The sequence below is a fragment of the Miscanthus floridulus genome, chromosome 1 (genome assembly GCF_019320115.1).
Source record: "Miscanthus floridulus cultivar M001 chromosome 1, ASM1932011v1, whole genome shotgun sequence".
In the NCBI taxonomy this organism is placed as follows: Eukaryota; Viridiplantae; Streptophyta; class Magnoliopsida; order Poales; family Poaceae; genus Miscanthus; species Miscanthus floridulus.
The window spans coordinates 8,619,579-8,640,211 of NC_089580.1; the positions used below are offsets into that span (position 1 = coordinate 8,619,579).

The window sequence follows — 20,633 nt, forward strand, 5'->3', positions numbered from 1 at the left end:
GCTCCATCACAGGTCACCGCTGCCACCGACCAGACCACCGGCAAAGGCGAGATCAACGCTCTCTGGGACGAACCAAGAAAACAAGCACAAGAGAGAAAAAATTGGTAAAGGTGGATCGGTGCGGTGAGTTGGGGAAGAGAAGGCGAGGGGAGAAACCAGCGGACTAGAAGACGCACCTGACTCCCTGAAGGCGATGCGTTTTCCGATTCAGTGACACTGCTTGCCTTGCTGGGCCTTTGGCCTGGGGTCGTCGCTGATTGCGCGTGTGTGGGTGTGGCCAGGCGGGCAGGGTGACGAAGGTTCGGAACAAAGAAGAGCGGGCCCGCCGACGTGAACCACCGAGCTGATGACGGGTCGGACGGGCGCGCCGCGCGGGGTGTCAAGCCGCACCCGCGCGTCCACACCACGGCGGATGATGGATCACCAGCCACTGCCACTGGCACCGACTATGTTAACCTGCGGTTTCGGTCCGGTCAGTGCTTCAGTAGAGCGCAACAGGACACCGATTGCTAGACTGCTGAGCCACATGTGCATCTGGGTTTCTATAAAGTTGATAACGACTGCGATTCAGGAATCGAAGAGTCGGCGCAGTCCCAGAGATCATCCCTCCCATGTGACCATGTGGGCAAAGAGCCAGAACTGAGTGTATCAGAAGCATCGAGATTGGAGACCGATTAATCTGCAAGAAGAAAAAGACGAGTGAACACTAGCATATAGAATTAGGTTTGCCGTCCACCTCAGTGTGGCTAAGGTGCATCACGAAGTCACAATTGCACACATGTTAGATAACAACAGTAGGTCTCCTTTAACGGTAGCAATTACAAAAAGGCCGTGCCCAGTGCAGAGAGCTCCCGTTATGTGCGGGGTCTGGGGAAGAGTGTCAGTGGCAAGCCTTACTCTCGTCTGTGCAATGCGAGGAGACCGCGACTCGAACCCGGGACCTTCCGGTCACAGGCGGTAAGACTCTACCGCTTGCACCAGACCCGCCCTTCAACGGTAGCAATTACAATGCAAAGATTTTGTACTTACCAATTCGTGTTTTGAGAAACTATTTTTTCTCTTTGGAGGGCTATATGGTTACAAAGCTATAGTAGATTAGTAGGACACAATTGAATTCAGTGCTGGTTGGGTTCCACTGCTCCAAGACACTTTTCAAGTCTGGAAGAAGAACTGTGTGTATCAGAAGCATCAAGACTAATTTACCTGCAAGAAGAAGATGAGCGAAAAGTATATAACAACAGTACGTCTCCTTTAACAGAGTCACACAAGTTAGATAACAAATTAATAACAGTAGGCCTCCTTTAACAGTAGCAACTACATATGTAAGGAGTAGTTTGCACTTAACAATTCACGTTTCAAGAAATTAGTTTGTTGGAGGGCTGTATGGTGGTTAGGACACAATTGTGTTCAGTATTTCAGTGCTTGGTTGGCGTTCCACTGCTCCAAGACAATTTTCAGGACTGGAAGACTAAAATAACGAGCACAAAGCAAGAATACAATTTTACAAGTGGAACATGGTGGAGCAGTAGTAGCTGGGCAGTGCACCAACAAATTATAGGGCGTGAATGTAACGAAATACTAACCCAAGCAGTGGATTCCGCGTGTGATAGGACCATTTCTTTCTATTAATACAATGACACACAGTTCTCCTGCGTGCTCGAGGAAAAAACAAGAATACAAGCATGAAGGTCCGAAACAAAATTCCTTTCAGAGTTATGATTCAATTTAACCATCGACATAGCTGTTACACCTACAGTAGGTGACACAATAAGCATACAGACTCATTGACTAACCATAAAATTTCACTGGAAAAACTTACTGCAGACTCCAGAGTACGTAACAAATTCCATTCCCCTTGCATGTATTGTGAATTAATAAGCATACATTTAGGCTACAGAGAGGTGTTTTTTTATATTTTTCCAAGCCTTCAACTGAAAAGAGACAAGTGCTTTCAAAGTGGAAGCATTAAATTAAATTAAATTAAACAAGAATGAATGAATTATCTTCAAGAAGCTTTGTTTTTTTTATGTTTTGCTGTTTCGTTTCTTTTCCTTTGCTTCTCTTTGTTTAGTTGTCACTTTTTGTTCCTCCTTTTTCCTTTAGTTTCTTAGTTTGCCTTTTGTTTTCCTTCAGACTTTTTCTACCTTTACTCATTGTTTTTCTTAATATAATAATGACAGGCAGCTCTACTCCGGTTGAAGAAAAAATAGTGCTTGCATAAGAACATTCATCCCATCACTCACTGATTTATGATCAGACAACAGAATATGCAATCAGCATAATTATATGCACCTGTTTTTCATGGTAATTGGGGAGATCTTCCAAAACTTCATTACAAAAATTCTTCTTGTCCAACTGGAATGGTGGAGCCCTTCATAGGCACTCAATTCAAAAGAGAACCCATAGCACCAAATCAGGGTCATATCATCATACGTCGGTGAAACCAGCCCATCGTACCTATGCTTAGACTTGAGCTTGAAACACTATTTGTAGTATATTTACATCCTCTGGAGCACCACCACTGTAATCTTCACTCTCTGTGTCGTAGAGGTGCCCAGAAAAGATCCAGTAGACAGATTCAAATTTTTGGAGAGGGGAGTTGTAATTTCCCTACTGTTCTTCTGAAGCTGGTTCAAATCATGTGAGCTATCTTACGTTGCCAAAAGTTTGAGGAACTGGGTGAAGTAGAGCGTCATGACAATAATGTTCAAAATAAGTGTACTCAATTGCAATAGCTTTAGAGCATAATTCTCCACCATGAAAGCATTCATGACCTGCCAAAAGAATTTGCTGATTGTTACTGTTTAGAACCAGATATCCTTGAATACCTGTGCAAGTCACTGCATTAAGACTCAAGAGAACACACATTCAGGAAGTTAATTATCCATCAACTCTATTCTGCTACTTTACCCTTCCTGAAAATTGAGAGAAGGCACAGGAATCCTCATTTGCTCAGAAGTCAGAACTGTCCCCACTGCTGACCCACCATCACAACAAATTCAAGTAGTAAGTTCCCACATCAGCAAATCCAAGATCTCATAAATTTCCAATGACAAAGGATGCTTCCCTTTCCAAGAAAAGAAGGCATGATATTGTCCCCTTAATTGCAACCAGCTGCACCCACCATCTTTCTTAAGGCTAGCTCCTTGCATCAGTATCCTCGTTTCAGCAGCATCTTTCCATTTACCGCACGATGCATACATGTTTGAGAGTAGCACATAGCCTGCTGTATTATCCTTCTCTAACTCATGAAGTTTCTTTGCTGCCTTCTCACCAATCTCCTTGTTCCTGTAAGTGTTGCAAGCACTCAGAAGAGATGACAATGAACTTGTGTCTAATTTACTTGGAACCTTCATGAGAAGCTCTTCTGCTTCTTGCAAACGGCCAGCTCTAGCTAGGACATCAACCATGCAAGTGTAGTGTTTATCTTTAGGTGGGATGCCATGTGCCTGCATTGTTTCATAATAATGTATGGCTTTCTCCACCAAACCACAGTGGGAACAAGCAAATAGAATAGCTAGAAATGTATGCTCGTTTGGTGCTATTCCATTTGCTATCATATCCTCAAACAACAAAATAGACTCTTCAGCAAATCCATTTTCTGCAAGTCCTTGAACCATGGCAGTCCAAGTGATATTGTTTTTTTCAGGCATTTGATAGAACATCCTCCTGGAGCTGTCCAAATCCCCTGACTTGGCATACATGTCACTGAGTGCAGTCCCCATAAAGATGTTATCTTCGATTCCAAGCTTGACAATCTCAGCATGAACCATCTTGCCCATCTCTAAAGAGCACAAGTTTGCACATGCAAGAAGAACACTTGACAAGGTGATTTCCCCTGGAATTTGTCCTGAAGCCAGCATTGCACAGAAATAATTTAGTGCATCACTAAATCGCCGATTTTCTGCATAACCAGAAATCATTGTATTCCATGAAGCTGCATTCCTTGCAGGCATCTTCTTGAAGAGCTCCTCTGCTTCCACCATTTTTCCATTCCAGCTATAACCTGAAATAAGAGAGTTCCAGCATACTGTGTTCTTTTCTGGGAGGGAATTAAAAATCCTTTGAGCATCCATGCATTGCTTGCATTTGCAGTACATGTCAATCAAAGAGCTGGATACAAATAAATTGGTACTAGAGCCCATGTTCAGTGCATTGGCATGTATCTTTGTTCCTCCCCTTAAGTCATGAAGGGTAGCACAAGCACTGAGCACACTAGAGAAGCATGAAATGTTTGGCCTGCAACCGTCAGCAAGCATCTGACTGTAAAGCTTCAATGCTTCTGCAGTATCACCTTTCTGTTCATGCCTTGCAATCAAAGTACCCCAGGAGACCTCGTTCCTCTCAGGCATTGCATCAAGAACCCGTCGTGCTCCCTCGAGGTCACCCAATTCAGCATAGACATCAAGTAATGCGGTCCATGAGACGACATCCCTCACCTCCATGTCATCAAACACCTTGTGTGCTGCAGCTGCATCTCCCATTCTTAGATACAGAGTGATCAGAGAATTGTGTACCTCAATACTCTTTTCAAACAAGTTCCATTTGATTGCCAATCCCACCACACCCATGGCAAGATCAAATTCACCTGCACCAACACAGGCCTTGATCACACAAATCAGTGTAACCACATTAGGTCTCACACTGCAGTTTAGCATCTTGCGAAACACAGGGAATGCATCCTTATGGAGTTCATTGCGGACAAACCCAGCAATCATGGCTGTGAAGAACGCAACCGAGTGGAGCGGGCATCGTTCATACAGCTCAGCCGCATCCCTCACAGACCCACGCTTCATGAGCGCGTCGACCATGGTTGTGTACGACACGACACTCTTCTCGGGCATTCCGTCGAACAGCCTGCGGGCAGAGGCAATGTCCCCGGCCTTCACGCGCTCTGACACCATGAAGTCGTAGGTGAAAGAGGATGCCGCATTGGCAACAACACAGTCTCGGAAGACCTGGTCACGGTCCGCGGCGCGCGCCAAGGAGGCGTAGGCTGTGAGGAGGTTCGACGCGACGGAGCGGTCGGCGGCTAGGCCAGAGCGGAGGGTGTGCGCGTGCAGCGAGAGGACAAGCGGCAGGGAACCGAAGGAGGGCGCGTAAGCGGGCTTAGTGGTGGAGGCGGCGCTCGTAGCGCGGCAGAGGCGGAGGAGGGAGGCGCAGGTCTCCGAGTAGGACTTGAAGGCCTTCGCCGTCGGCGCCAGCGGTGGGCCGTTAGCCAGGCGGAGCTTGAACGCCCTTATCGGGAGGGTCAAGGGAGAGAGGTCTTTCTCCGGCTTACTCCTCGTCGTCGGCGAAATCGGCGCCTTGGCCCGCTCCGGCGATGGCCGTGGCGGCCGTGGCCGCCTCGTGCGGACCGCCGCTCTCATGCTCCCATGATTCGAACTTCGAAAGACTTTCAGGGAACTTAGCTTTCGCTCTCTTTAATCATGCGCGAATAGCGCGATAGTGGGCTGCTCAGCTGGGCTGGCTGGGCCAAATTGCCCCGGATCAGTAACACATCAACACGAACACAAAGCCGACGAGATGGGTCGGAGATGCCTGCGATTCTTGAGGTGTCAGATCCCATCATCATCGGCGATGTAAGACAGGTTCGTTCAACGTTTCAAGTGCATAATACTCCGTATGCTGTTTGTTGTGCCGTTCAAGAACTACAATGTTTCTTCGTCGATAAGGGTGTCGGTTTCAAGCTGCAAGCTCGGCGAGTTCCTCTGCCTCTTCGTGCAGCGGTGGTCCGTCATGTGGCTCATCCGATTGCCGATGAGAGCCGGGAGATCCTTACAAGGACTTGAATGTATTCTTTGCTTTTCTCAAGGGTGTCTTTGTAAGGAAGCCAATGTACTCTATCATATGTGAAACTAGGAGAATACACCGCAGAGATTCCAGATAATTTTTTTAAAAAAATACTATTTATAGTTATAGTTATATGAATAAAACTATCTTAAATTAATTTTGGTGAATGGTTTGACACACCGATGTGGACAGCTAAATACATGTTAGTGGATGAAGAGATAACTATTATAATTACATGTGCTAGTTGGCTATAATTGCAAGTTCTAGTGAATTATTGACGTGGATAGCTTGTCATGTTGAGAGAAATCTCTACTGGAGTTTAGCCTTATAAGAGTGTAGGATAAAACCCGGTTCCTCTGTAAAAAAAAAAAGAACACAAAGCCGACGATATGAACAAAGCAAGCAGCATGGTTCCATGATGTTGTTGCAATTTCTGGCGAATACATTTACAGACAAATCGTGCTATGTGCCACGGCCTGCGGTCATTTCTAACTATCACTCTCAGAAAGGAAATGCTAGACACAACAGAGTTCTGCGCTCTACAGCAGCGCTGCCGGAGATCCTCACTGGAGTTTCTCCATCCCGTAGGTATCTTCAGCTCCACTGGCTACCTTACTTCTCCTCTCTGCTATCATCTCGGTGTATGCCTGAGAGAAGCCACCACAGGGTCAGTTCAATTTTACTGTATCATTCTTTGAACTACGTTTGTAACCCAACACAATAGAAGCAATGTTTAGAATAGGGTTAGTGTGAGACCCAGCCCATTGGCCAAGTTGGGCCGGACCGATTTCGGGTACTGTAGCGCCGGGGTACTGTAGCTTCGGAAACCACTGTAGCGCCGGAAGTTTAGTACCGTATCGGTAATTCAGAGTTCGTCGAACCAGCTTAAATAGCCAGGCCAAGGACGCGTAGAAATCTTCGGTTAACCGTTTTACGCGAAGCGAGGACGAAAGCGTAAACAGGTTGCTACGTAGGTGGGGCCCACCCCTCGGTAGAGTGGGCCTGTACCGTGTGCCGGGCCTGGGTCGTTACAAATGGTATCAGAGCCAACTCTCGCGGTTTCACGGACATATGGCTCGGGAGCTCGGACAGGCTGTGCATGGCTCCTCTGAGAGCATGGCACTTGGGCCGGGGAGCTGGGAATATGGACGTGGCCAAGAGAGTCGATCCTGGACATTTGTCCCGCATGGGTAAGCTGGTTTGAGAGCTCGACGAGGACGTCGAATCCTTAAGGGTGGGTGTATGTGAGACCCAGCCCATTGGCCAAGTTGGGCCGGACCGATTTCGGGTACTGTAGCGCCGGGGTACTGTAGCTTCGGAAACCACTGTACCGTATCGGTAATTCAGAGTTCGTCGAACCAGCTTAAATAGCCAGGCCAAGGACGCGTAGTAATCTTCGGTTAACCGTTTTACGCGAAGCGAGGACGAAAGCGTAAACAGGTTGCTACGTAGGTGGGGCCCACCCCTCGGTAGAGTGGGCCTGACTGTAGCTTCGGAAACCACTGTAGCGCCGGAAGTTTAGTACCGTATCGGTAATTCAGAGTTCGTCGAACCAGCTTAAATAGCCAGGCCAAGGACGCGTAGAAATCTTCGGTTAACCGTTTTACGCGAAGCGAGGACGAAAGCGTAAACAGGTTGCTACGTAGGTGGGGCCCACCCCTCGGTAGAGTGGGCCTGTACCGTGTGCCGGGCCTGGGTCGTTACAAATGGTATCAGAGCCAACTCTCGCGGTTTCACGGACATATGGCTCGGGAGCTCGGACAGGCTGTGCATGGCTCCTCTGAGAGCATGGCACTTGGGCCGGGGAGCTGGGAATATGGACGTGGCCAAGAGAGTCGATCCTGGACATTTGTCCCGCATGGGTAAGCTGGTTTGAGAGCTCGACGAGGACGTCGAATCCTTAAGGGTGGGTGTATGTGAGACCCAGCCCATTGGCCAAGTTGGGCCGGACCGATTTCGGGTACTGTAGCGCCGGGGTACTGTAGCTTCGGAAACCACTGTAGCGCCGGAAGTTTAGTACCGTATCGGTAATTCAGAGTTCGTCGAACCAGCTTAAATAGCCAGGCCAAGGACGCGTAGTAATCTTCGGTTAACCGTTTTACGCGAAGCGAGGACGAAAGCGTAAACAGGTTGCTACGTAGGTGGGGCCCACCCCTCGGTAGAGTGGGCCTGACTGTAGCTTCGGAAACCACTGTAGCGCCGGAAGTTTAGTACCGTATCGGTAATTCAGAGTTCGTCGAACCAGCTTAAATAGCCAGGCCAAGGACGCGTAGTAATCTTCGGTTAACCGTTTTACGCGAAGCGAGGACGAAAGCGTAAACAGGTTGCTACGTAGGTGGGGCCCACCCCTCGGTAGAGTGGGCCTGTACCGTGTGCCGGGCCTGGGTCGTTACAAATGGTATCAGAGCCAACTCTCGCGGTTTCACGGACATATGGCTCGGGAGCTCGGACAGGCTGTGCATGGCTCCTCTGAGAGCATGGCACTTGGGCCGGGGAGCTGGGAATATGGACGTGGCCAAGAGAGTCGATCCTGGACATTTGTCCCGCATGGGTAAGCTGGTTTGAGAGCTCGACGAGGACGTCGAATCCTTAAGGGTGGGTGTATGTGAGACCCAGCCCATTGGCCAAGTTGGGCCGGACCGATTTCGGGTACTGTAGCGCCGGGGTACTGTAGCTTCGGAAACCACTGTAGCGCCGGAAGTTTAGTACCGTATCGGTAATTCAGAGTTCGTCGAACCAGCTTAAATAGCCAGGCCAAGGACGCGTAGTAATCTTCGGTTAACCGTTTTACGCGAAGCGAGGACGAAAGCGTAAACAGGTTGCTACGTAGGTGGGGCCCACCCCTCGGTAGAGTGGGCCTGTACCGTGTGCCGGGCCTGGGTCGTTACAGTTAGGCCAAAGGTATTTGACACAGAAGAAATGCTTAATTGACTGATATGCTGCAGCTAGAGATTGGAACTGGTAGCACAGACAATGCTCCTGCCTCCTGACTAATAGCCATCTGGATATCTGGAACTAGATGAAGTTTTGGAGCCAGTAAGCAACTCAGCATTCTGAGCTTTGGCATGGATGATGAGTAGTTGCTACCCTATAGTTTGCATATGTCAAACCAGTTGCAAAGATAAATCTGCATTGATATAAGTGTACCATTTGCAGTTTGAAAGCACCGTATGCTAAAGATGATACAAAACTATGTCAAAGCACATGTGCTATCTTCCTTGATTAACACTCAGAAAAAAAAATCATGATTATTGAAAGAACTAAACTGAAGCCTGGATCACACATTACAAGAACAACTTCTAATCAATCATCTAAGAAATGAAATCATAAAACAGAAATTAAATTGTTAGAAAAAAAATGATGTGCAAACCTTAGGGTAGGAGTAGAGAAATATGTACCACCATGCACATATTACAAAAGAAACTCCAGCAGTAATTACAGCTGATTGGATAAGCACCCAACTACAGGCGACCGCAACAGTTCCCGTAAGCAATATTGTCCAAGGCTGACACCTGAAAAGAGGGAAAATATAAGACTTGAGCACTATGGAAGAAAGGATATCTTCACATAAGGTAAAACTCTTGATGTTGAAAAAGGCAACGTGAGAAGAGGTTTGGAAAAATCTAATAACTCCTTTCTAGACTATAGATATGGCACTATTCGCATAGCTCCATTACCTCATGATGAATTTTGGAAGCTGAATGTTGTTATTGTGTACAAGAACCACAGGCAATAAAAAATACCATCAATTACATCATGGCTTGTTTACACTTTACAGGCAAACAAAGAAAAAAATTGGAAGGGCTAAGCATGGAGCAGACTCTGCAACAAAATTTGATGGGCTGTTCATTAAAAAAAATAGAGTTCATGTCTATCGTATTTAGTACGCACGCCATTCAAAAATTGTCGTCAGGGCCAATATTGACAATAATATTAAAGTAATTTCGAATTTTCTTTTAAAAAACGAACAAGCAAGAGAAATAATTTCGAATCTACATCTGACAATAAACAAAGCTACGATAACAAATTTGCGGCATCTCTACGATGTGTTGGCAAATAAACCATGCTTAAATGTCTACATACTACATCATAATCTTCGCCAATTTTGATCAATGCAATGTCCAGCAAGAAACAACTACGGAGGAGCAAAGGAACGGACCAGGCAGGCTTGGTGTCCCAGACAGAGTCGTACTCGAGGGACAGGTAGTTGAGGTACCCATCCATGTCGTCCACCACCCCATCCTCATCAAAGAACGCCGCCGCGCCGCTCTTGCCACTCTCCCCCTTGCCCCCGCCGCCGCCACCTACCCGCGCCACTCCGGCGCGCCTCTGGCTCCTGCCGCAGAGCTGCAGCCTTGTGGCGGCAGCGGTGGCAGCACAGGAGAAGAAAGGGGAAGGCGCGGCCGCGGCCGCGGTCGCGCGGGCGCCGCATGGGCAGGGCGGCGGCGTGGATGGGTAGAGCAGGCAGAGCGCGCCCATTTCTTGGCTCGTGTTCGCAGTACGGCTTCGGCCTCCTCTTCCTTCCGTCCGGCGGCTGCCGATGCTGCCGTTATGGCCAGTGTTTGCTCTGATTTCCTGGCAATTTTTTTGTGCCGTATATCATCTTGCAATAAAAAGATTTTGGCAATTCTCAGAGGTTCCGGCCCAATAGAAAGTAATAAAACCTTGATATTGGAGACGTCCTGTTCTTGCAGCCCAGATCCTCGTGATGGTGTTATTGCCAACGGGACGCAGTATCAGCAAAATGAGCAATAGTTTCCTAAAAAAACAAAAAAGCAAAATGAGCACTAGCGCTGTTTGTAATAAGTCCTTTTTATCTATTTGTTCCTAATTAAATCAATTTTTAGAGTTATCTTAAATAGAACTTTTATAAGTTTAACCAAATTTATAGAAAATAATATCAATATTTATATAACACGAAAGTAGTATTATTAGACACATATCATGAAATGTTTTCATAGTCTACATTTGGTGTCATATGTTAATATTCTTTCCTTTAAAGTTGATCAAATTGACTTAAGAGAGCTATAAAAATTAATTTATTTATAGAGAGAGAGAGAGTATTTGAACTATCATAGTGATATGGTTTTCTTTCTCGGATCTTAAATTCAGAAAACTTACGCTTGGTAGTCTTGGTAAGTTTTCTGAAATCCTACTTGTAATCTTGGTAATCTTAAATTCAGAAAACTTACGTAATCTTGGTAAATTAAGATTTCTAAATTTAAATTACCTCTCTACCAAGATTGCAAGTAGTATTCAAGGTGGTTTCATCTTTTTTAGTTTAAAAATATCATAAATACATGATAAAAAAATTTAAACCACGGAAATGTATATAGAGCTCTTAAAATTCTAAGAAAGAATCTAGAGATAGATGAGACAAACTTGTTCATGCACCACCGGACCTAACCCGCTCGAAAGTGCAAAAAAATAAGATATAACCTGGCCCAACCCACCAGTGCGTAATCATTTTTTTAGTCTAATGCGATGTTTGATCAGGTCTAGATTGAGATACGAAAAACCAGAAAAATGTTTAAAACTCAAGAAAGGATATGTAAAAGGTTCTAAAAATTAGATTTAGCTCAATAAAAGGTTCTAAAACCTTGTGAAAGTATAGAAAAAATGGGACAAAATACAAATATTGTAATCAATCTGTAAACACATTTTGAAAAATTTTCATAGCAAACACATAAGATTCGAATGCATTCAACATTAAATGTATGTTGCATTCTTGCTAGTTGCATCTATTTTTTTTATTATGAAAAGTCTTTAACATGCATTTAGGCATAAATTAAAAATGCTTTGGATTTTTTCTATTGTTTGGATTTTTTTCATCGTCAAGACCTAAATCTACTTTGGAAGCTTAATATTTAATATTTTATATGGGTTTTTGGTCCTAATCTATGTCTAAATTGTTTTCTCATATTTTTTTAGAAACCTAGAGATATTTTATGTGGTTTAAAAACCTTACATACATTTGTTCCTTTTTACTAAAAAAAAGATAAAACCATCTTGAAAATCACTTCTAATCCTGGCCAAGAGGCGATTTAAATGATTTTAAGAATTGAGGTTCAAAATTTTTTAGAGTTCAATGAGGAAAATCGACCATAGCTATAGTTCACGAAGGTAAAATGGAATTTTCCTAGCGATTTTATCTTATCAAAGCTCAAGACTCATGAGTCCATGAGTCATCAAGGAGATAAAAAAAGGCTCATGCCTCAAGAGTGAGCAAAGTAAGATCGAGACTGCCCATCAAGCTGAAAACTTTTTGCAGGAAACTTTTTTAAAATGACAAAGTTAGAATGAGACATACTCGTGTTTACATCAATAAAGAAAAATGCTAAAGTCGTAAGCCAAAAAACGGAAAGACGAAGCACGAAATAAAATAAAAGACTTTGAAGCTAGGGCAAATAAGTTAGTGCCCTAGGACCCTGGCAACAAGCACGTTACACACCGTTGAAAAATAATTACTCAAAAATAAGAGCACGCACCTATACCACCATCTCAAGAAACCGTTCATATTAAACCAAGGAACTATAACTGTCTAAAGTAAAAACGAACTGAATTCTGCACTCAGCTCACCTGGCAATCCTTATCGACTTATCCTCGCACGCGTGGCATTCTTGTGTCGAAAAGGACCGTCGCAGCATGGCAGACTCATGCTGGACCTGGACATGCATGTGCCCACCAAACTGCAAACCGTCTTCAGAACGCACACTACACTTCAGACATCCAGGACGCGACGCTCACCCCACTGGTAGCCAGACTGATTGTACTGGTACACGGCAGAGGCTCCGAGCAGAACGCTATCCGGATGCAATCGGGCGGACGAGAACCGTGACTCATCCCCACGGGCCACTGCCCTCTCCGGCTAGGCACGCCGTCAGACTCGATAAGGCCAGCTCGTCGTATCCCTCGTCTGAGCCTGACGACGACGATGCGCATGCGCCCTCGCCGTCGTCCCCGACGATGATAGCTTGGTGGCGACGGCGACGTGATCGATCGGCAAGCCGAGCGAGCAAGATGAGACCGACCGTGTGGATAGCGACGACAGCGCGACGTGACGAGGACCGGCGATCGATCGATGATCGCCGATGACGCGGCGTGCGGCCACGCAGAATAAACTAACATGCTGCCGATCGATGCCAGCCAGGAGATCGTGTAGTTTCTAGAACGCACGCAAAGCCCAACGTCCCATTCCCATGATGATGATTCCATTTCCATCCGTGCGCGTCATGGCCCAACGCCCGCGCGTGTCACGCTCCACTGACCATGCCACCGTGCAATTGAGTCGCCAACACCCAACAGCGACGACGATCCATAGGCTAATAAGCACGCACTGACACGGAATCAGTGACGATTGATTGCTAAACTGCGCCTCGATCGGATTGGGACATGTGGAGAAGAGAACACGCGATAGTCACATAAGTACGATTTGTTATTCTTATCGTAATACATATGGATGACTCGTCATGCACTTGGAATTGCTGCTTTACATGCACTGACAACCGGTGCTGATCAGAAATGTGTATATGTCCATGCCTGTCAGCTAGGTACAGATAGATAGATATTCACACACGCACGCACGCACGCACATCAGGAATCAGAATAATGTACATGATGATCGATTAGGTGGTGAGAGAGTGAGAGAGATGGAGCTTTAATTTATTAGTGGCATCCCATGATTCTGACTGATTGATTATTAATAGGATGGGTGGGATGAGGTTATTAGGCCTGGATGGACGTGGGCTGGATGATGGAGTCCAGGTCGGACCTCATCGGCATCTTGTCGATGCTGTGGTCCGAGCGTTCACTCTCGCCGCCGGCGACGACGCCCCAGATCTCCGGGATGGCCCGCCGGAGCGCGCCGATGTTCTCCAGGGCGTAGTCTGCTTCCTTGCTCCTCACCCTCTTGCCAACCTGAATGAAAAAAAAAAGATTAACCAATGGGTTAATGCTGGTTTTCAGAGAGGCATCGCATCAATGGATAAGACTGTGCAGCATGCTGGTGTTCAGAGAAGAAACTTGTGTTAGACACAAGAGTTAATTGTGTAGTACTGCTGTGTCGATGCATCGACATGCATGATCGCCCCAAAGGCAGACAGGCAATGTGCGTGCTGACGTGACGGCGCAACCACGCACTATCGATATGTTGCCAGGACTACGGAAACAAATGAAAACGTATGCGTCAGCTAGCAGTGCGCTCATTTTTGTTTCCTTGTCCCGTTCCCAAAACGCCAAAACCAGCGGAGATGATATTTCTCTTTGCTCTCCCCTGATTTGTGGCGAAGAGAGACCCTTGAATCGACAGGCACCGTCCAAATTCAAGAATTCTACCGATATAAAATTCAACATGGACAAATGACATGAGGAGAGGAAAGCGAACTTTTCTTTCGTTTTCGCCCGCTCAAGAGAAGAAAAAAGAATAAGAGAAGATAGGGTATGTTTGTCTGCGTTGGATGCATGATCTTATAATATCAGAGACAGAGGCATCCCCTTGCACCTACCTACTCGTTGCCAATTGCCACGCCAGCCAGAGACACTAGAGCGCCAATCATCTTGACTGATGGCCACTAATAAGCGCGCATGCATGAGCAAAAGCAATCCTGATTACCGATGACAGGGCGAGCAAGCCAATGCCAATGGCGAAGGGCAGCTCGATCGCGCCAAGCAGATCTCCGCGGCATCGGTATCGATGGCTCGGCGCCGAGCGGGTGAATATGCTTCGCTACGACACCGACAAGGCGCCGGGCACTGGCGCCATCGCCGTCACCATCGGGTGGTGGTGGTGGGTAGCAACTGGTGAACGCACCGGCCACCTGATCGACCAACTACTTGCGTACTGCCTGCGCACCCCGTCTGATCTGACCTGGTGCCGCGGAAGGCATTCAGCGTCGTTTAGCCCGCTGGGTGCCTCCTGGGTCCGGTGGTGCAGGATGCGTCACGGCAGTGTAGTGAGCACAATCGTAGGTACGTGTTTATTTGGACCGACGTGGTCAGGACTCAAACAGCCTGTGAGAATGGCTAGGTTGGTTACGTTACGTACCAGGGCGGTGCGGAGGCCGAGCGCTTTCCCCGCGGCGATGTTCCTCTCGCTGTCGTCCAGGAAGAGCTGACACACAGAGCAACCACCAAAAAGATTTTAGTGATCATTTCGTTGGTATAATAAATAGTGGTACATACGACGGATATATATAATAACCTCAAATTGCTTTCATCCAAAGCAAGTGCGGATAAGTGATAAGCGGATTGCTGGTAATTACCGTCCGGCGTGGGTTGGAGCCGGCGACGCGCAGCCCCGCCACGATGGCGTCCACCGCCGGTTTGAGGACCACGACCAGGTTGTCGCCGCGCTCCTCCCTGGCCTCGCCGAAGAGGTGCGGGTTCATGGTCTCGAAGCACACGACGGCGTCGAAGATGGCCTCGTCCATGCCCAGCCGCTCCAGCGCCCGCTTCATGTGCGCGCGGTCCGAGTTGGTGAAGAGCTGCGTGCGCCCATCATACACGACTCACATGGTTAGCTGATCGATCGGTCGCGTAATGTACGTATGCCAAGTGCCTTGTTTCTTGGTGGATGGGACGGAGGGGTATCGTGCAGCTCACCACTTTGCGCTGCGGGATGCTCTGCAGCAGCCGCTCCAGCTGCGGGTCGGCGGGGATCATGTCGTACGGTAGCCTGCCGTGCACGTAACTGCAGGTGAAAGCGGAACCCGGTCAGTTTTGGACGAAATGCGATTGCGGCCACCTGTAACTTGCGGCAGGCTTGGATGAGGAACCAAAATTGGGTTGGTGTGTTCCGTGCTGACCTGTGGTACTCGTCCGGGTGCACGTCATAGCCGAGCGCCTGCGGAAATCGACGAAACCAGACACGGAATCCACGAACAAAGCAGTCAGAACCAGAAAGATGATAATCGAGAAGCGACAAGAGCTAGGGGTCAGAATTCAAGTAGGGTAAAGGAAAGGAACGTCACGTACGATGAGCCCGGCGAGGGAGCTGCCGTGCGTGCGGAAGAGCTCGACGCGCATGGCGGCGGCCTTGTCGGCCGAGACGCCGAGCTTGGCCTGGAGGAACTCGTCGATGTTGCGCTTCAGTGCCGCCCCGATGCCGGTGTTGCCCGGGTACAGGGTGTCGTCCAGGTCTGCACGGAGCGCGCGCGCGGGCCACAAAAAAAAAATCGCACGAGTTATTACATCATCGACCGACAGCAGCGATCGCCCTGGAGTGAGTCCGATCCGTCCTGGACTGCGAGCTAGCTAGCGATCGACGCTCACCTAGGAGGACGCAGTCGAAGGGGGAGTTCGCGGCCATGGCGGGCGGGCGGGAGAGCTCGAGGAACAGGGGAGATTAATTGTCCGAACCGGGAAGAGCTGCGCCTGCGCGGTGATGTGGAGAGAGGCAGAGAGCCGGGGCGACGAGCAGAGCGATAGAGATGGGGGAGCGAGGCGTGGCGTTTAAATAGAGTTTCGGGCGAGGCGGGGGGCCGGCCGCGTGGACCACGGGGAAGTAGCGCGGTAATCCTATCTGCCAACGTGCGTGAAACACGCTACAATTCCGTTTCGTGGGGCAGGGCTTCCGGAGCCGGAGTAGGAGTAGTAGTAGGAGTAGGAGTTTTTAGCGCGGCTCGTGTTCCTTGCGGTTGCGGCGAGCTCTGCTCAACGTACGCGTCTACGCTTGGGCGAGGCCGCCTTTTTGCCTTGGGGTCGGCTTCGCTGGAGCTGCGTGCTAAGCCACGATGCTGCCGGTCGGTGATCACTGATCGCTGATTGGTGGTTAGGCTTAGGCTCCTAAAAATTTTCACCCCAAACTATCACATCGAATCTTGCGGTATATACATGAAGTATTAAATATAGACGAAAATAAAATTAATTGCACAGTTTGATTGGAAATCGCGAGATGAATGTTTTAAGACTAATTAGTCCATGATTAGCTATAAGTGCTATAGTAACTAACATGCGCTAATGATGAATTAATTAGGCTTAATAAATTCGTCTCGCAATTTCCGGACGAGCTATATAATTAGTTTTTTTATTAGTATCCAAAAACCTCTTCCAATATCCTCGAAACATTCGATGTGACATTCAAAATTTTTCGTTTCGCGAACTAAACACATCCTTATATTCCTTGCCAGCAAAACGGCTTTGCGGCTTTGTTGTACGCAGTCAGGCGGGCTGGTCGAGTCAAGTATATTTTTTGGTTGACGAGTGGAGCCGCGACGACCCGAGAGTCCATTTTTAGTTTGGTCCACGGGGGAAAGTGAAAACTCTAGGATTATATTCGAGATACGTGGCGGTAAAAGTTAAGACTATTAAATTTCATCAAGATGCTAAATTGGCATATGTTGTGATGTATACACCTGGTTATCGAACGGTTGAACCTAGATGAGTAGATTTTCGGCCTGTTCGCTGGTTGGTTTCTGGGCTGGTTTGGGCTGGCTGGTGCTGGTTTGTTGTGAGAGGAAAACACTGTTGGCTGGCTGGTTTGGGCTGGCTGAAACCAACAAGCGAACAGGCTGTTTGCCTTATATCATCAGTACGCCGGTGGTACTTTTCCAATAACTTCTCGCTAAAAATCTCAAACACATATCTCTAAATTTACCATTTTTTTGATGGATTGATAAAAACTCAACTTTTTCAAGGCATTGATTTCAGATGCAAGAATTCGAGATTTACCAGCTTTTAGCCAAATACAGTACGCGTTAACAAAACTATAGTAGGCCTAAATGTCACTTCAATTTTCAACCCAGGACGGATCCAGGATACGGAGTACAAGCTATGCTGCCACATGACAACAGTGCCTTCTGTCGTGAGATCCCAATTTGCCCTGCCACAGCCCACAAACTTATGCTGGGCCTAATTCTGTCAGCCCAAAATACGTTTAGCTCACTGATCAGCCCAAAACAACCTTGTGCTCCACTCGCGTCCGGATTCCCGGGAATCCAGAAGGTTCGCGCGAGAGCTCGAGCTCCCCGTTCCGGCACAAATCCAACCCGAACCTTCGAGACCCCGCGCCTCCCCCGCCCTACGATCCAGCGCCATTTTCACGATCCGGAGGTTCCTTGCCCGAGCAAACGACCCGACGCGCGGCGCGATCGCGACCTCCGCCACAGCTGCAGCGAGAGCTAGCCAATGGACGTGCTGAAGCGCGAGCTGCAGCGCAAGCGCCAGCTCCTCAACGCCGATTTCGGCGGCCGCAAGATCCTCCGCCGCGCCGAGATCGAGGCCCGCGAGCTCCAGCGCATCCGCGAGGCCGAGCGCCAGCTCCTCCTCCAAAAGCAGCTCAGGCATTCCCGCCCGGTGTCGTCCCCCTCCGGTTCCTCCTCGCCCACCTCCGCAGCCGCTGACGCTGACGCCGACGCGTCGCGGGCAGAGAGCGGCTCCGAGGAGTCGCTCCCGAGGGAGGAGGTCATCCGGCGCCTGCGCGTGCTGCGGCAGCCGGCCACGCTCTTCGGCGAGGACGACGTCGCGCGCCTCCGCCGCCTCCGGGACCTGATCGAGGACCCCGCCGCGCTCGCCGACGTCGACGCGGCGGAGATCGGGGAGGGTCAGACCAACGACTTCCTCCGCGACATCCAGGCGCTGCGTGCCAAGGCTGCTGCCGCGACGAAGCCCAAGGCGGCCGGCGCGGAGGCCCAGCGTGGGGAGGGTGACGGCGTACCGAGAGATGCGCCGTTCGAGGAGCTCTGCGACGAGGATAAGATCTCCGCGTTCTTCAGGAGGCTGATGGGCGAGTGGACTCAGGAGGTGGACGGTATGCCTGAGGCGGAACGGCGGACGGCGAAAGGGAAGGCCGCGGCAGCCACCTGCAAGCAGTGCGCGCGATACCTCGACCCGCTCTTCAAGCAGTGCAAGAAGAAGGTACGGAGCATCCAAGTGTCTCGTAGTACTAACAGTTTGAATGACCGAATGCTTATTGCGAACGTTGGTTGGATGAATTCATAGGTTTGTTTCCCCATCTGATAGCATGCTTTAATAAGAACTCTTAGTACGATTTTGCTTTACTTTGTTTTTACAACATTGAATATTATTATCATCTAATGCTTAGTGATAAGGAAGTGTAGGAAGCGTGAATATTATCTTGGTGATTAGTGGATTGCGTATGATGTAGTGAACGAATGATGGTCCATGCTGTTGTTAATACTCCATGTTCATTTCACATTTAAGATGATCTTATCTTTGTAAAAGGATGGATGCTGTCTATACTATATCTACGCCTTACCCGATGAATTAGTGATGCAGTTTCTGATAAATATTTGTTTAAATCTGTATCTGAACTATTTCTTCTATTGATTGAAGATTCTCACAGCAACGAGCAATCCATTTAAGGAATACAACCATACAACAAAGACAACAGAGATATGATGTATGCTGTTTTTGAACTGTATGGTTTCTGATATTATTGATTTACCTTCTGAGGTGTTCAGAGAGGAAATCTCTGTAACATAGGAAGGGATTTGTCTTAACAATTCACTTTTGCCCTTGAATAGGAGGGCATCATCCTGAATGCACAAACACAACCATCGACGATCCGGTTGCACCTTGTGCTTTAAGTAAGCCCGCTGATTTGTTTATGATCTCCCCTACCTGCCAGTATTGGCGACTATTTTCTCTCGAGATCGCTGTGCAATCAAGCTTTCACTGTGAGATTATTTTAGTTATTTCTGAATATCTGTCATTTTTGTTAAGAGTCATTATTACAGCCACTTTGCATCACTGTACGCTTAGAATAATGTTTTAACTGGAGGACTGCCTTCTTCATGTCTTATGTATGTTTGTTTATTGCTTATCTAAGAACAGGGGCAAATTTAGGTCCATTTATCAGGGTCCACTGACCAGATAAAATCTACTAATCCTTTAGTAAAACACCGTTAAGACTTAGGACTTAAGAAAATCCATGTCATGTAATGAAGTTGACCCAGATCACCCAGGTGATGTTCCCGGCTAGATTCGCCTGTCTAAGGAGCCATGGAATAATGTTTGCTTCCTATTAGATTTTTAAGTTAGCCAGATAGGTGAACTAGGTTAAGCACTGAAGCTATTCTAATTTCCAACTACAGCACTGTTTTTGCTTTCCTTCTTATTTTATAAAATTAGAGTATGGTAAATACGGATTCTTAGCAACTCTAGTAGATCTTATGTTCCTATGTGCAGACAATCTTGTATCACAGGACTCGCGTTCATTATTTTGCATCAAATTGCTGGCTCTCCCTCCTGATGTCCGGCAAGCATTGCTGGAGGTTGTCAAGTGCTGTATGAGACGAGACTACTTGGCTGCAGTGGACAGCTATATCAAGCTAGCGATAGGCAACTCGCCATGGCCAATTGGTGTGACCATGGTTGGTATTCACGAGCGATCGGCTCGCGAAAAGATCTACACGAACAGCGTGGCTCACATCATGAATGATGAGACGACCAGAAAGTACCTGCAGTCTGTGAAGAGGCTCATAACATTCTGCCAGAGAAAATACCCCACTGATCCATCAAGGTCGGTAGAGTTCAACAGCCTGGCAAATGGCAGTGATCTGCAGTCTCTCCTGGCGCAGCAAAACGCGAAGAATTCAGAAGAAACGCTTCGGTTAGTGGCTGCGTCATGACAAGGTTGGATTAGATTTGTGCTCGGAATTCTGGGCAAGTTCGATTCTTGTGGGATTTGTGATTCGAATTAGTACTTATTTGTAAGAACCTGAATTGCATATCCGGTCGTTCTGCCTTACTGGAATGTGGAACCTAATCAAACTGGAGCGTTCTGATACTGTTGTTGGACGTTGCTAGACTTTGACCATATATAAAATTCTCTCGTAATTTCTCGTCTTCAGTAGACAACACTGTAGCTTGCTAGTTCGAAC

The 20,633-nt window shown here is 47.7% G+C and overlaps 4 protein-coding genes across 6 annotated transcripts; 1 reads left to right on the forward strand and 3 right to left on the reverse strand.

Annotated features, from left to right (window-relative positions):
• Nucleotides 1–182: 182 nt before the first annotated feature.
• LOC136538666 (pentatricopeptide repeat-containing protein At2g13600-like) lies at nt 183–5,517 on the reverse strand. 2 transcript variants are annotated; one of them, XM_066530715.1, is made up of 3 exons: nt 2,293–5,517; nt 1,030–1,203; nt 183–679 (listed from the first exon to the last, which is right to left on the reverse strand). In XM_066530715.1, exon 1 carries the CDS (start codon nt 5,367–5,369, stop codon nt 3,000–3,002), a length of 2,370 nt encoding a protein of 789 aa, XP_066386812.1. In that variant the 5' UTR covers nt 5,370–5,517; the 3' UTR covers nt 183–679; nt 1,030–1,203; nt 2,293–2,999. The 2 variants fall into 2 exon arrangements, with proteins under 2 accessions (XP_066386812.1, XP_066386751.1); XM_066530654.1 differs by having other exon boundaries at nt 183–1,203.
• A 641-nt stretch (nt 5,518–6,158) lies between these two features.
• Nucleotides 6,159–12,456, reverse strand: LOC136539070 (uncharacterized). Its single transcript, XM_066531035.1, has 4 exons — nt 12,373–12,456; nt 9,953–10,552; nt 9,164–9,305; nt 6,159–6,440 (listed from the first exon to the last, which is right to left on the reverse strand). The coding sequence occupies exons 2-4, from the start codon at nt 10,270–10,272 to the stop codon at nt 6,357–6,359; spliced, it is 546 nt and encodes a 181-aa protein (XP_066387132.1). The 5' UTR covers nt 10,273–10,552; nt 12,373–12,456; the 3' UTR covers nt 6,159–6,356.
• A 751-nt stretch (nt 12,457–13,207) lies between these two features.
• On the reverse strand, nt 13,208–16,221 carry LOC136538924 (suppressor of disruption of TFIIS-like). Of its 2 annotated transcripts, XM_066530933.1 has the most exons (7): nt 16,063–16,221; nt 15,766–15,929; nt 15,597–15,634; nt 15,394–15,481; nt 15,054–15,275; nt 14,837–14,902; nt 13,208–13,710 (listed from the first exon to the last, which is right to left on the reverse strand). In XM_066530933.1, the coding sequence occupies exons 1-7, from the start codon at nt 16,097–16,099 to the stop codon at nt 13,519–13,521; spliced, it is 807 nt and encodes a 268-aa protein (XP_066387030.1). In that variant the 5' UTR covers nt 16,100–16,221; the 3' UTR covers nt 13,208–13,518. The 2 variants fall into 2 exon arrangements, with proteins under 2 accessions (XP_066387030.1, XP_066386969.1); XM_066530872.1 differs by having other exon boundaries at nt 15,394–15,634.
• Nucleotides 16,222–17,712: 1,491 nt separating this feature from the next.
• Nucleotides 17,713–20,619, forward strand: LOC136472263 (uncharacterized). Its single transcript, XM_066469995.1, has 2 exons — nt 17,713–18,644; nt 19,988–20,619. The coding sequence occupies exons 1-2, from the start codon at nt 17,917–17,919 to the stop codon at nt 20,379–20,381; spliced, it is 1,122 nt and encodes a 373-aa protein (XP_066326092.1). The 5' UTR covers nt 17,713–17,916; the 3' UTR covers nt 20,382–20,619.
• The last annotated feature ends 14 nt before the right edge of the window (nt 20,620–20,633 follow it).

Excerpts from the sequence above, each read along its gene's own strand:
- LOC136472263 (XM_066469995.1), top strand. The coding sequence starts at position 17,917 with ATGGACGTGCTGAAGCGCGAGCTGCAGCGCAAGCGCCAGCTCCTCAAC. Across the intron at positions 18,645-19,987 it reads TTCAAGCAGTGCAAGAAGAA|GGCTCTCCCTCCTGATGTCC; the intron begins GGTACGGAGCAT and ends CATCAAATTGCT.
- LOC136539070 (XM_066531035.1), bottom strand. The coding sequence starts at position 10,272 with ATGGGCGCGCTCTGCCTGCTCTACCCATCCACGCCGCCGCCCTGCCCA. Across the intron at positions 9,306-9,952 it reads TGGGACACCAAGCCTGCCTG|GTGTCAGCCTTGGACAATAT; the intron begins GTCCGTTCCTTT and ends CCCTCTTTTCAG. Across the intron at positions 6,441-9,163 it reads TTCTCTACTCCTACCCTAAG|GCATACACCGAGATGATAGC; the intron begins GTTTGCACATCA and ends GGCTTCTCTCAG.
- LOC136538666 (XM_066530715.1), bottom strand. The coding sequence starts at position 5,369 with ATGAGAGCGGCGGTCCGCACGAGGCGGCCACGGCCGCCACGGCCATCG.
- LOC136538924 (XM_066530872.1), bottom strand. The coding sequence starts at position 16,099 with ATGGCCGCGAACTCCCCCTTCGACTGCGTCCTCCTAG. Across the intron at positions 14,903-15,053 it reads GCTCCAACCCACGCCGGACG|CTCTTCCTGGACGACAGCGA; the intron begins GTAATTACCAGC and ends TCTGTGTGTCAG. Across the intron at positions 13,711-14,836 it reads TCGGCCTCCGCACCGCCCTG|GTTGGCAAGAGGGTGAGGAG; the intron begins GTACGTAACGTA and ends TTTTTCATTCAG.